The 14,948-nt window shown below is 48.2% G+C and overlaps 1 protein-coding gene across 4 annotated transcripts in view; it reads left to right on the top strand.

The window, feature by feature from the left end:
• MYH14 (myosin heavy chain 14) overlaps positions 1–14,948 on the top strand; it is a 91,046-nt gene that overhangs the window by 55,809 nt on the left and 20,289 nt on the right. For all 4 annotated transcript variants that reach the window (XM_079908547.1, XM_079908550.1, XM_079908548.1 and 1 more), the window contains 8 exons: positions 721–844; positions 1,428–1,599; positions 3,532–3,744; positions 4,321–4,465; positions 5,123–5,329; positions 9,710–9,814; positions 9,907–10,059; positions 11,290–11,538. In XM_079908547.1, coding sequence (XP_079764673.1) covers positions 721–844; positions 1,428–1,599; positions 3,532–3,744; positions 4,321–4,465; positions 5,123–5,329; positions 9,710–9,814; positions 9,907–10,059; positions 11,290–11,538 — 1,368 coding nt within the window. The remainder of the gene's footprint in view (positions 1–720; positions 845–1,427; positions 1,600–3,531; positions 3,745–4,320; positions 4,466–5,122; positions 5,330–9,709; positions 9,815–9,906; positions 10,060–11,289; positions 11,539–14,948) is intronic.

Raw genomic sequence — 14,948 nt, forward strand, 5'->3', positions numbered from 1 at the left:
AAGGATGCACAGTTTTTTGCAACATTCCTTGGTTGCAGTGGCTCTTCTCTTCTACTCTGTTCTATTTGTTCTTTTTTGAGGTAGTGCTGACCCACTGCCTTGATTTCCAAAACCACTGACAGGTTGAAAAGTGCTGCTCAAAAATAAATTAAAAAATAAAATAATAAATAAAAATAATAAACAGAAAGAAAAAAGAAAAGAGCTGCTCCAGGCCAGTGCTTCTCAAACTCCACCATGCCCAGGAATTATATGGAGAACTTGTTAAAATGCAGATTCTGATTCAGCACGTCTCGGGTGGAACCTGAGATTCCATTCCTTGCAAGCTCCCGTTTGGTGCTGATGCTGCTGGTCCATGAGCTGGACCTGTAGTAGTCACAAGGCTCCAGAACTCACCCATAAATGCAGCACATGTGCAAAGATGTTCACTGCAGTGTTGTTTATAATAGCAATTGATTTGAATCAACCTCAGTATCCATCTTTGGGCCAATGGGTTAATGAATGGGAGTGTCCTTCAAATAGTGGGAGTCTCCACAGTTAACAGGCGTGAACCCGGTGGGGGTGGGACGGGTCCCTAGACCCTAAAGAATGCAAAAGGAGGGAAGGGGGTGGGAACGGGAAAGGTCAGGGAAGGATGGAGATAAGCAGAAACGCAAATGAGAATGATATCAAAGACGAGGGTCGGGCCCCTGACGCCCCACCCCCACCTCCTACCACCCTCAGGAGCGGAAGCTGCTGGAGGAGCGTCTGGCCGAGTTCTCATCCCAGGCAGCTGAGGAGGAGGAGAAAGTCAAGAGCCTCAATAAGCTTCGACTCAAATACGAGGCCACGATTGCAGACATGGAGGGTGAGCACCTGCCCCTCAGTGGGGGCCCGTGCACACTCCAGCGGGGTCAGGGGGTACCTCGGGTGACCCTCATGTGCTGTGGGGCCTCAGTGGTCATATCTGTTAAATGGGGGCAGGAAAGAAGACTCGGGACAGGTTAGGTGTCCTCCCAGCTCTTAAGTTGTTTCTGTCTCTCTCCATCCAATTCTCTCACTCTCTCCTAAGTGTCTTGGGTCACTCTCTCAATCTGACGGTCCCACTAGCTGTTTCAGACACTTTTTTTTTTATCTCTGTCCCTTGCTGTGGACTCAGAAGCAGAAACAGAAGGGAGAGAGCACAGGAGGAGGCCGGGGAGGCAGGGAGGAAAGGGCAGGGCAGAGAGAGCCAGCAAGCAGGAGCAGGGGCTGTCCCTGGGGGGCGGAGGGGAGAAGGCATCTGGGGGTCTGGGGACCAGTGGGCGATCCCAGGGATGGGGAAGCTGGGAAAGAGCGGGAGGGGTGGAAAGAGACGCTGAGCTCAGCCTGACTGCGGGGCCGTGGGTCTCCCTGGGTGTGTGGGTCTGGCTCCCTTGTGCATGCCCCACCCCCCCACCTCCCGCCTCCAGATCGCCTCCGGAAGGAGGAGAAGAGCCGCCAGGAGCTGGAGAAGCTGAAGCGGCGGCTGGACGTGGAGGGCTCAGAGCTGCAGGAGCAGATGGTGGAACAGCAGCAGCGGGCGGAGGAGCTGCGGGCCCAGCTGGGCCGCAAGGAGGAGGAGCTGCAGGTCGCCTTGGCCAGGTGCGGGGTGGGCCGAGTGGGGTGCACAGCACGGGGGCGCCCCCTGCCAGCGTTGGGGGCGCCCGGCGAGACCCTCCCGCAGGTACAGAGCTCGGCCGAGCCGCTCAGCAGCCGTGCACACCCACTCTGAGCCTCCGTGTCCCCTTCTGTAAGATGGACACAGTTCCAAGCCCACCTGGTTAAGGGAAAACTGAAACCGGGCCCTACGTGTCTGGTGACTTACACAGTTTCTTGCACAGAGGCAAGAAAATGCTATTTCTTCTTCTCCCACAACCCCATCCTCTCAAAACCAAACAGCCCAGAATCCGCTGTGATTGGATAGGTGGTCTGGCCATCTTAGGAATCATAATCATCATACTTACAGTCATTCACAGTTATTGAGCACTTACTGTGTCCCAGATACGATGCGCAGTGTTTCAAATGCTTTTCACCCACTGTGCTCCATGCAACCTGAGGTGCCCTTGTGTATGGGCGCAGCTTGATTTCAGAAAGGTTACAATGTGGGGAAAACATGCATCTGAGAATCGATGGGACACGGGGTTGGTGGAGGGGGAGTTAAGAACACGCACCCTCCAGCCTGACTTCTGGGTTCAAATCCTGGCTCCTCCCCTTTTTGGCCATGTGACCTCACCTGGGTGACATCACCTCTCGAGCCTCAGTTTCTCTATCTGGAAAAAGGGCATGATTATAGAAACTCTCCTAGGATTAGTGTAGGGATTAAATGAGAAAGGGCTGAGAACTTGCTTGGCACACCCTAAGCCCTCATTAGATGCTGCGTGTGTCTGTTCCTACCTGCCGTTATTGCCGTTGTTATTTTTTTCCGTTTTCTTTTGTATTGAGGTGAAATTCACATAACAAAATTAACCATTTTAGGGAGTTCCCTGGTGGTCTAGCGATTAGGACTCCGTGCTTTCACTACCGTGCTTTCACTGAGATCCTGCAAGATGCGTGGCACAGCCAAAAAGAAAAAAAACTTAACCATTTTAAAGCATACAGTTCAGTGGCATTGGGTATGTTTGCGATGTGCAACCACTACCTCTATTCAGAACATTTTCGTCACCTCAAAAAAAAAATCCCATTAAGCAGTCACTTCCAGTTTCCCCTCTCCCCTCAACCCCTGGCAACCACCAATTCGCTTTCTGTCCACATAGGATTTGGCATTTCTTACTCTTTCAGGTCAGTGGAATCATATAACATGTAGCCTTCGGCGCTACATTGCTATCCTCGCGGTAGCCCTGTGAAGGGGGGCAGTCACGCTTTCTCACAGACCAGCAGCCTGCAGTTCAGAGAAGCTGTCACTTGCCAGGGCAGGTGGCCAAGCAGGGCACCTGTGCATCTCCCTGAACCATTCTTACAGGGTTTTTTTGTTTGTTTGTTTCTTCTTTTCTTTTCCTTTCTTTTTTTTTTTTTTTGGCCGCTGCCGCACGGCTTGTGAAATCTTAGTTCCCAGACCAGGGATCGAACCCACACCCCCCTGCAGTGGAAGTGCAGAGTCCTAACCCCTGGACCACCTCGCTGAGCCATTTAACCCAGAGTCCACGCTGCTGCTCCATTCAGCTTCTCTTTGCAAGAGGTCGATCCCATAGGGGTTATGAGGAGGGACTCTGGGGTCAGCCACCCACTGACCGTGTGACCAGGGCAAGTACTTTCCCGCTCTGGGCCCCAGTTTCCTCATCTGGCATGAACGTTACACAAAATGATAAAGTGCTCTCAAGTGGCAGGAACTTAATGAGTGTCCCTGTGATTACTGGTGGTGTCATCCCCATTTTACAGCTAAGAAAGCTGAGGCTCTGAGTACTGGAGACACATGCCCAAGGGCAGAGCTGGGCTTTTAACCGGGGACTGGCCGTGTCTGGCCCCTCCAACCCCTAGAAATCATCCCCACCCCCTGCCTGCCCCTATACCAACCCCCTGGTCCTCGTCCACCTCCAGGGCAGAGGATGAGGGCGGGGCCCGGGCCCAGCTGCTCAAATCCCTGCGGGAAGCACAAGCGGGGCTGGCCGAGGCTCAGGAGGACCTGGAGGCTGAGCGCGCAGCCAGGGCCAAGGCAGAGAAGCAGCGCCGGGACCTGGGTGAGGAGCTGGAGGCGCTGCGGAGCGAGCTGGAGGACACGCTGGACTCCACCAACGCGCAGCAGGAGCTCCGGTGAGGCTGGGTGGCCTGCAGCTGGCACAGGCGGGGCACATGGGGGCTGGGGGCGGGGCAGGGAAAAGGATGTGGGTCCAAGCTCTCCATCTACACAGTTGTTTAGTCGTTCAACAGTTGTTTATTGGACACTGGCTCTGGGCCCAGCGTGGGCCACGCTGGGGACAGAGATGAGTCAAGACTCGGGCATTGCCCTCAGGAACTCCCAGTCCAGGGGTAGGCAGACTCGGGCAAAGACAGACACAGTGCAGAGGAAAGTGAGCTTTAATGGAGTACGACAGGGCATCGTGGATGATCAGAGAGGGCCCTTGTATCACTCTATGGGAGGGAGTCCAAAAAGACTTCTTTGAGAAGGAGCCTTTTGAATAGGGTTTCGAAAGATGCGTAGGAGCTCACCCTTAAAGCCACCCTTCTTCTGCAGCATCACTGCCCAGATCCCTTGGGGAATGTAGAGTGAGGTCCCCATCCTTGGAGGGAAAGAATAAAAGGAGGCACAACCAGCAGTCAGGGGCTCCCTCAAAGTCCCAGCCTTCCTCTATTCTGAAATTCTGTTCCCTTCCCCTTCCCCAATAAAAGGTCCAAGAGAGAACAGGAGGTGACAGAGTTGAAGAAGGCTCTGGAGGAGGAAACGCGCGTTCATGAGGTGGCGGTGCAGGAGCTGCGGCAGCGCCATGGCCAGGCACTGGGAGAGCTGGCAGAGCAGCTGGAGCAAGCCCGGAGGGTGGGTTGAGGTGGGGGAGGAGTGTCTGGGGAGCCATGGGGAGGGGAAGCAGGATGCTGGGTTGGAGGAGGTACCTCTGGCTGGTTCTAGGCCAGCCCATTTTTCTCCTCACTGTATCCATGTCCCTGGTCCATCTTGCATTCAGCAGATGTTAATTGAATGTGTAGTATATTCCCGGGTTGGTACTGGGGGCCCCAGCTGTGAGCCAAGCAACCAATACCCACTTCCGTCGTGGAGCTCACGTTTTAGCAGGCAAGGCAGAGAGTAAACGATCTAAACACATTCATAATATATAGCGGGGTCATAAGAGCTACGGGAAGATGATGAACAGGAAAGGGGTTTCAGAGTGCTAACGGCCAGGCGGGGGCGTGTTGTGATTTGAAATAGAGGCCTTGGAGAGATTCAGTGAAAAGATGACATCTGAGTAAAAAACTGAGGGGGGTGATGGGTGAGCCATCCTGGCATCACAGGGAAACATGTTCCAGGCAGAGGGAACAGCCACTGCAAAGGCCCTGAGGCAGGAATGTGCCTGGGTCTTTAAGGAACAGTGAGGAGTTCCAGAGGGAATAGGCAGTACAAAGGACTTGGGGCGTTCGTGTGCCTGGTCTGGTAGAGAAAGGGAATCATAAAATCATTGCTGTCTCTCTCCCCCACCAGAGCAAAGGTACATGGGAGAAGACCCGGTTGGCTCTGGAGGCTGAAGTGTCTGAGCTACGGACGGAGCTAAGCAACCTGCAGACCGCGCGTCAGGAGGGTGAGCAACGGAGGCGTCGCCTGGAGTCACAGTTGCAGGAGGTGCAGGGCCGGGCTGGCGATGGGGAGCGGGCACGAGCAGAGGCTGCTGAGAAGCTGCAGCGAGCCCAGGTGAGTGGGGCGGCCAGGTAGGGGGTGGTCTCTGCTGTGTGCCTTTGGGTGAGATGCCTGCCCTCTCTGGACTTCAGTTTGGTCCACATCAACCCTACTGTCCTTTCCAACCTTTCCAACATAATCACACATTAGTAGCTAGTATTTGGTGAGTGATTACTATGCACCAAACATCCTGGGTATTTTGCCAAAGGCTCCTCCTAATGCTTCTTTGAGGGAAGTGCTAATACTGTTCCCATTTTACACACAAGGAAACTGAGGCCCAGGGAGGTGAAGTTGATTGTCTTGGGTCTCTCAGAGCCAAAGCGTGAACCCAGGCATGACTGATCCTGTATCTCTTAACCCTGCCACAGCGCCCACCCTCCACCCTCTTATCTTCTGGTCTTAAATAATCCATGGTCTGATTAGAAAAACCCAGCGTGAATACTTGGACCTGTGTCAGGACAATATCATACTATGACTGTTAGAAAAAATGTGGGTTTTTAAATTTTTATTATGTTTTTTAACTAAGCGACCAATACCTGTTTATTACTGGGAATACAAAGAAGCAGAAACAGGGTAAGAATGACTTTTAATTCCCCAACCCCAAGGCGGGGAAAACACTGTTACCGTTTTCAATTTCAGGATTAAAAGAGTGTATAGTTAAGGTGAAAGGTCAGTCGATATAACAAAGAGACTCCAGAATTCATCAGCTTGAATAAAAGACATGTGTCTTCTGTCTCAGGAAATAGGCTCAGAGTAAGCAGTGGAGGCTGGCGGGACACTTATGCTCCCTGAGGTCACTCCATTATCCCTGAGGGCATTGACCTCACCTTCAGAGTTAAATCTGGATTGTGGGCACCTGTGTGCTCCAGCTTAGGAAGGGGAAAAGAGGATGGGATGGAATTTGCATATATCACTTTGCTTGCATTCCATTGGCCATAACATAATCACATGACCACAGCTAGCTGCAAAGGAGACTGGGAAATATAGTTTCTAGCTGGCAGCCATGGGCCTACCTAACAGCCTGTCACAGTGGGACCAGGGGAGAAGGGATTTGGGGGGACAGCTAGGGGCTGCCCCCATGGAATTAAGCTATGTAGTGCTCATTCTCCTAAGCACTTTACGTATTACAGAAATAAAAGTGACACCAAGAGTAGAGTCTGGTGGCTGATAGCAGGAGTTCTAGGTTGCACTGGTCAGTAGAACTTTCTTCAGTGATGGAAATGTTCTGTAACTGCACTACCCACCTGGCATGTGAGGAGTACAACTGAGGAGCTGGATTTTCATTTTATTTAATTTTAATTACTTTAAAGTTAAATAGCCACCTAAGGCTAGTGGCTACCATATTGGACAGGGCAGCTCTAGAGCCATTCTGCCTGGGCTAAAATCTCAGTTCCACCACTTGTAGCTGTGTGATCTTAGGCAAATTGCCTAACCTCTCTGTGCCTCGGCTTCCCTTTATGTAAACTTAGACTAATAATAGTATCTACCTCATAGGGTCGGTGTGTGAATCCAGCGAGCCTAAACTTGGAAAGCTTTTAGAATAGTTCCTGGGCTCTCAGTAGGCTCTCAAAAATTGTCAGATGTACCTATATATTGAGCACAGGTATATGCCAGGCACTGAGCTAGTCACTTTACGTTCATTATTTCATTGACTCTTCAAAGCAGCCCTGGGAGGTAGGTCCTGTTATCATCCCCATTTCACAGATGAGAAAAACTGAGCACCAAAAAGATAGGAATCAGGCACTTCCCTGGTGGTCCAGTGGTTAAGACTCCATGATCCCAATGCAGGGGGCCCGGGTTTAATCCCTGGTCAGGGAACTAGATCCCGCATGCATTCCTCAACTAAAAGATCCCTCATGCCACAGCGAAGATCCTGCGTGCCATAACTAAGACCTGGCACAGCCAAATAAATAAGTAAATAATTTTTTTTTTTTAAAAAGATAGGAATCACTTGCCCAGGTCACACAGCCAGGAGGTACCAAGGTCAGCTCAAAATATCATTTTCAGAAGTTCAAAGCATGACTGTCATACAAAGACATAATAAGCTCATGTCAAAGATTTATTTAAAGCATTAATGAACCATAAAAAAGAATGAAATAATGCCATTTCCAGCAACATGGATGGACCTAGAGATTATCATACTAAGTGAAGTAGGTCAGACAAAGACAAATATCATATGATATCGTTTATATGTGGAATCTAAAAAAATGATACAAATGAACTTATTTACAAAACAGAAACAGACTCACAGACATAGAAAACAAACTTATGGTTACCAAAGGGGAAAGTTGCAGGGGAGGGGTAAATTAGGAATTTGGGAGTAATATATACACAGTAATATATATAAAATACATGAACTACAAGGACCTACTGTATAACACCGGGAACTATACTCAATATTTTGTAATAACCTATATGAGAAAAGAATCTGAAACAGAATATGTGTATAATGTATGTATAACTGAATCACTCAGCTGTACCCCTGAAACTAACACAACCTTGTAAATCAATTATACTTCAATAAAAACATAAATATTAAAAAAAAAAGCATTAATGAGGGATCCAGCAGAATGTCAAAGATGTTCAAGGAGAGAAACGACAACAAATTGGTGTGTGTGTAGTCAGCAAAAGAGAGAATGCCAGAACGAAATGGCGCAGTCAGAGACAAAACCGGTTAATGTCCCAAAGGACAATCAAATGTAAGCTTTATAGAAGTGTAGTTGATTTACAATGTGTTAGTTTCAAGTGTACAGCAAAGTGATTGATTGATTGATTGATTGATTTTTGGCCGCGTTGGGTCTTCGTTGCTGCACGCATGCTTTCTCTAGTTGCTGTGAGCGGGGGCTACTCTTCGTTGCGGTGCGCAGGCTTCTCATTGCGGTGGCTTCTCTTGTTGCGGAGCACGAGCTCTAGGCACGCAGGCTTCAGTAGTTGTGGCACACGGGCTCAGTAGTTGTGGCTCGCGGGCTCTAGAGCACAGGCTCAGTAGTTGTAGTGCACAGGCTTAGTTGCTCTGCAGCATGTGGGATCTTCCCGGACCAGGGCTCGAACCCATGTCCCCTGCGTTGGCAGCTGTTAACCACTGTGCCACCAGGGAAGTCCCAGTCCTGTCCTTTCTAAAGGATGCCTGACCACTGCCTTTTCTTATTTCCAAGTTTTCAGATAAATTTTCTTACCAGCCAGAATTTGAACCCAACCTTGTTTGTTAAGTGAACCTCAAAAAGGGAGAGAAGTTGTTTCAGGGTAACACACGTGTGCTGGAGGCACTCACCCAATAAACATTTTCTGAGCACCTACTGTGTGCCAGGCCCTGTTTTGAGCCCTGAGGACACAGCAGGGAACAAAGCAGATGAGGTCCTACCCTATGGAGGCAACAGTCCAGGGGGGAGAAAGTGGTAAGCTGCTGCCCGATTCCTACAGCGAAGGAACGTGAGACCAGGAGCTGCACCCAGGATCATTGTGATGGTGATTTGCATGCCAGGGGAACAGCTCTATTGTAATATAACTCACATACCGTATAATTCACCCATTTAAAATGTACAATTTGAGACTTCCCTGGTGGTCCAGTGGGTAAGACTCTGTGCTCCCAATGCAGGCGGCCTGGGTTTGACCCCTGGTCAGGGAACTAGATCCCACATGCCACAACTAAGAGCCCACATGCCACAACTAACACCCAGCACAGCCAAAATAAATAAATGAATATTTTAAAAAATAATAAAATAAAATGTACAATTCAATCGTTTTTAGTATATTCATAGAGTTGTACAGTCATCACCGTAACCTAATTTTAGGACATTTTCATCAGCCCAGAAAGAAATCCTGTACTGTGCAGCCATCATCCCCCAGTCCCACCCCCTGCCCCGGCAACCACTAATCCCCTTCTTTTGTCTCTCTAGACGTCCTATTCTGGGCATTTCATAGAAATGGAATCATACAGTGTTTGTCCTTTTGTGTCTGGCTTCTTTCATTTAGCATAATGTTTTCAAGGTTCATCCATGTTGTAGCATGTGTCAGTACTTCATTCCTTTTCATGGCCAAATAATATTCCATTGTCTGGATAGACCACATTTTGTTTATCCAATCATCCGTGGATGGACATTTGGGTTATTTCTGCTTTTCAGCAATTGCGAATAATGCTGTCGTGAACACCCCTGTACAAGTTTTTGCCTAGACTTCTTTTCATTTCTCCTGGGTACACACCTAGGAGTGGAATTGCTGGGCTGTATGGAAACTCTGCATTGAACCATTTTAAGGAGCTGCTAGACTGGTTTCCATGGCAGCTGCACCTTCCATGCTGGTGCATCCTCACCAGCAGTGGTGGTAGGGATTAGAGGCAGAGAAGCAGAGGGGTTGGCTGGCTGGAAGCCGCCATTAGAAGATGTCCCTTCCCTGCAGGCTGAACTCGAGATTGTGTCTGGAGCACTGAGCGAGGCCGAGTCCAAAGCCATCAGGCTGAGCAAGGAGCTGACCAGCATGGAGGCCCAGCTCCACGACGCCCAGGTGATCCCAGCCCACCTCTCACCACCGGGCTCCCCCCAGGCCTCCCCACGCTCCTGCCCACACGTAACATCCATTCTCCCATCCATCTTCAGGAGCTGCTGCAGGAGGAGACCAGAGCGAAGCTGACCCTGGGGTCCCGGGCCCGAGCCCTGGAGGCGGAGGCGGCAGGGCTGCGGGAGCAGCTGGATGAGGAGGCAGCTGCCAGGGAGCGGGCGGGCCGTGAGCTGCAGGCTGCGCAGGCCCAGGTGAACAGCCCCGCAGGGAGATCTCAAAGGGATGCCCAGTCTCCCAACCTGTTCCTCCTGGGTTCCCCTGCTCCGGGGTGGCCCCGTTGCCCAGCATATCATAGGCCAGACCTTTTCAAGCCATACCCGCCTCTGTCTCTCCCGCAGCCCCAGAGCCTGTAGGTGCAGACCCCCATCCCTCCTGTCCCCAACTCTCTGTTTCGTTCCCTACTCTCTGTCCCCACAGCCCCAGTCACCTGGATCCTCATCTCAGCCTCCCTTCAAACCTCCCTGCCCCTAGTCTCTCCCCTTCCAGCTCATACTTCACATGGTCTTTCTACACCCTGAGTTGACCCTGCCCTTCCCTAGCTCACAGACCTCCCATGGCTCCCCAGCTCCCCCCAGACAAAACCCATGCCTCTCAGCTGGGTGTCAGAGGCCCTGCACTCTCTGGGCCTTCCTTCATGTTTAGCTGTATTCATCTCTCATCTCTTTTTTCACTTCTCTTGGGAGCACCCTTTTCATTTTTCAGGACTTAGCATCAGCCTCTCCTGTTCTGGGAAAACCCTGACCATTCGGCTCTGGGCTCCCACAACCCTTCTTTCTCCTTTGTCCCCACTCCAGTCACCCTGGCTGGAACTGTCTTTGCCCATGAGTCCCCCCATCAGACTGGGAGCACCTTGAAAGTGGGACCCCATCAGAGTTAGCTCTGGATCCCCAGCATAGGCCAACATAGAGCCTGACATATAGGAGACCTTGAGAAATGCCTGTTGAATGAATGAGTGATGAATGTATGCTTGCAAATATCCTTCTTTAACTGGAAAACTCCTATGCATACTTCAAGATCCATCACAAATGCCCCCTCCTCCAGGAATTCTCTCTTGAATGTTCTAAATAGATTTTTGAACCCCTCCTGTGGACTCCCATGGGTCTCATATTTCTTTTACCTTAGCCTCCATCACCCTGGCTGTGATGTTCAGTCTCCCCCACCAGACTGGGGGTTCCCCAGGACAGAGCCTGGGTCTGATCCATCTTCTGGGCCCTGGTGGGAACCATTTTAATCTCCTGGAGGAGCTGGGGCTCATGGAACTCACAACCTCATCCCTACTCATGAGGCAGAAGTGCCCAATGAAGTGAATTATTTCCCCCTTCAGGTCTCAGTCTCCTCATCTGGGAAATGGGGCCCCACCAACTCACACCTGGATCACAGCCATGAGTGACACCCTCCCTCTCTCTCCTCCCCAACCCCAGCTCTCAGAGTGGCGGCGGCGCCAGGAAGAAGAGGCGGGGGCACTGGAGGCAGGGGAGGAGGCACGGCGCCGGGCCACCCGAGAGGTTGAGGCCCTGACCCAGCGCCTGGCAGAAAAGACAGAAGTGGTGGAGAGGCTGGAGCGGGGCCGCCGGCGGCTGCAGCAAGAGCTGGACGATGCCACGGTGGACCTGGAGCAGCAGCGGCAGCTTGTGAGCGCGCTGGAGAAGAAGCAGCGCAAGTTCGACCAGGTGAGGCACCTCGGGTTACCCAGCTGGGAAATGGGGATGCTGATCCACGCTGCCCATGGTCATCATGAGCAATCAGTAACATGTGATGTCACAGCTCAGCTGTGAACTTGGGAGGACCTTAGGGCCAGATGCCTCTTCCCTCTGAGCCTCTGTAAAATAGGACACCCATCCATCCTGGCTTATGTCTCTTGCCCCAAAATAATTACTGGTGGTACCCACTTTTACTCCCAAAAGAGTCCTGAAGGTACACCAGAAGGTAGTAGGAAGATGAAATGAAATAACACTCCTTGCTTCTCCTGCTGACTCCTGTGGACCTCAGGCAAACTGCTTGTCCCATTTCAGCCTCAGTTTGCCCATCTAGGAGATGGGGATAATGTTAAGCAGCTGGCAATCTGAGGATGGAATAAAGTTCTCAGAACCCCAGAGCATTAAGATCAGGCAACCCTGAGGTTCAAATCTCAGCTGAGCCCCTTTCTGGCTGTGTGGCTTGGGCAAATTGCCCGACCTCTCTGTGCCTCAATTTCTTCATCTGCAAAATGTGAGAGTCCTTATTTTGCCTTCACTTTTGAAAGGTATTTTCACTGACTGTTGAATTCCAGGTAAACGGTTTTATTCTTTCCACACTTCAAAGAGATCATTCCATGATCTGTGGCCTCCATTGTTTCAGATGAAGAGTTAGTGGTCACTCAAAGCATTGTTTCCCTGCCGGTAGTGTGATGTGGTTTTCTGGCTGGTTTAAATTTTTTCTCTTTCTCTTTGGTTTTTAGCAGTTTGACTATGATATCCAGCTGTGGGGTTTTGTATTTATCTTTGCCAGGCTTCCTATATCTTTGGGGTGGTGTTTTTGATCAGATGTGGAAATCTTCAGCCATTATTTCTTCAGATATTCTTCTGCCCCATTCTCTCTCTTTCCTCTTCTTCTCAGACTTCAAATACATGTGTGTTTGACTGCTTAATACCATTCCATAGATCATCAAACATTTTTTAAATGTTTTTAAAAAAATTTTTGTATCTCCTAGAGTTCTATATAAATTATTTTTATATAAATCTCATTTTTTTTTTTTTTTTTTTTTTTTTTTTGCGGTACGTGGGCCTCTCACTGTTGTGGCCTCTCCCGTTGTGGAGCACAGGCTCCAGACGCGCAGGCCCAGCGGCCATGGCTCACGGGCCCAGCCGCTCCACAGCATGTGGGATCCTCCCGGACCAGGGCATGAACCCGTGTCCCCTGCATCGGCAGGCGGACTCTCAACCACTGCGCCACCAGGGAAGCCCTAAATCTCATTTTTGACTGGCTTCTTTCACTTGGAAGAATTACTTTGAGATTCATCCATTTTTTAAATAAATTTATTTATTTTATTTATTATTTTTGGCTGTGTTTGTTCATTGCTGCACGTGGGCTTTCTCTAGTTGCGGCGGGCGGGGGCTACTCTTTGTTGCGGTGCAGTGGCTTCTCTTGTTGCGGAGCACGGGCTCTAGGCGCGTGGGCTTCAGTAGTTGTGGCACGTGGGTTCAGTAGTTGTGGCTCACGGGCTCTAGAGCACAGGCTCAGTAGTTGTGGCACACGGGCTTAATTGCTCCACGTCATGTGGGATCTTCCTGGACCAGGGCTTGAATCCATGTCCCCTGCATTGGCAGGCGGGTTCTTAACCACTGTGCCACCAGGGAAGTCCCTCATCCATGTTTTTGCATGCATCAATAATTCATTCCTCTTTTTTTTTTAAACTACTGATTATTATTCCTTTATAGACCACATTTTGAAAAGCACTATACTGTTGATGAACATTTGAGTTGCTGTTTCTAGTTTTTGACTGTCATGAATAAAACTTTAACCTTTCCAATAGATGTAGTGGTTTTACTTCACATTTCCCTAATAAACGATGTTGAGCATCTTTTTATGTGCTTATTTACCATCCATACCTATTCTTTGGTGAAGTCCCTGTTCAAATCTTTTGCCTTTTTTTTTAAAAAAAAAGGATTGTTTCTTTTCTTATCATTGAATTTCGAAAGTTCTTTATATATTCTGAATATGAGTTCTTTATCAGATATATTGCTTGGCAAATATTTTCATCCAGTCTGTGGCTTGTCTTTTCATTCTCTTAGTAGAGACTTTCAAAGAGCAGAAGTTTTTGTTTTGTCCAATGTTTTAATTTTTTATTCTGTGGATTATACTTTTGGTGTTGTGTCTGAGAAATCTTTGTCTAACTTAGGGTCACAATGGTTTCCTTCTATGAGTTTTTTTCTAAAAGTTGTCTAGTTATAGGTTTTACCTTTAGGTCTATGATCCATTTTTCTTTTAATTTTCTATGATCCATTTTGAGTTAATTTTTATATATGGTGCTATCATAGCTCCAAGTTAATTTTATATGTATCTGGATATCTAGTTGTTCAAACACTATTTGTTGAAAAGACTCTCTCCACTGACTTGCTTTGCATAGATATTGAAAATCAGATAGCATTAGTTCTCCAATTTTTTCTTCTTTTTCTAAGTTATTTTACCTCTTCTTGGTCCTTTGCATTCCCATGTGTATTCAGTATTTTACAATCAATTTGTCAATTTCTACAGCAAAAAAAAATCTCCTTGGTTTGAGATTGTTTTGAATCTATAGATCAGTTTGGGAAAAATTGATGTCTTCATGATATTGAGTTTTCTGGCCCAGGAACATGATATATATATCCATTTATTTAGATCTTCTTTAATTTAATCTCAGAAATGTTTTATACTTTTCAGTGCCCATCTTTCACATCTTTGTCCGATTTATTTCCACGTATTTCATTTTTGATGCTATTTTAAATATTATTTTTATTTAATTTCTGATTGCTAGAATATGGAAGTGTAATCAATTTTGTTTATTGATCTTGTATCCTACGATCTAGCTAAACTCACATTTTGGTGCTAGTAGGTGTTTTATAGGTTCCATTGGATTTTCTACGATTATGTTTTCTGTGATTAAAGGCAATTTTACTTCTTACTCTCCTTTTTTTTTTAACCTTTCCTCTGGGACTCCAAATACATGTATGTTTGATTGCTTGATACTGTCTCACAGGTTATTAAAGCTCTGCTAATTTTTTTTTACAATATTTTTTCTTTGCTCTGTTAGATCATCTCTATTGACCTGTTTTCAAGTTTACTGATTCTTCTGATGTGTGTCCATTCTGCTCTCAATTTCATCCAGTGACCTTTTTATTTCAGATATTGTATTTTGAAGTTCTGGCATTTTTCTTTGGTTCTGTGTTACAGTTTCAAATCCCTCCTGCAATAACCCTGCCTCTTCACCCATTGTATCCATCTTGTCCTGAAACTTACTTAACACAGTCAAAGTGCTTGTGTGATAATCCCATTATCTAGGTCATCTGTGGGTCTGTTTCCATGGACTGATTTTTCTCTTGACTGTGAGTCCCATTCTCTTCCT

Source organism: Stenella coeruleoalba (assembly GCF_951394435.1).
Source record: "Stenella coeruleoalba genome assembly, chromosome: 20".
In the NCBI taxonomy this organism is placed as follows: Eukaryota; Metazoa; Chordata; class Mammalia; order Artiodactyla; family Delphinidae; genus Stenella; species Stenella coeruleoalba.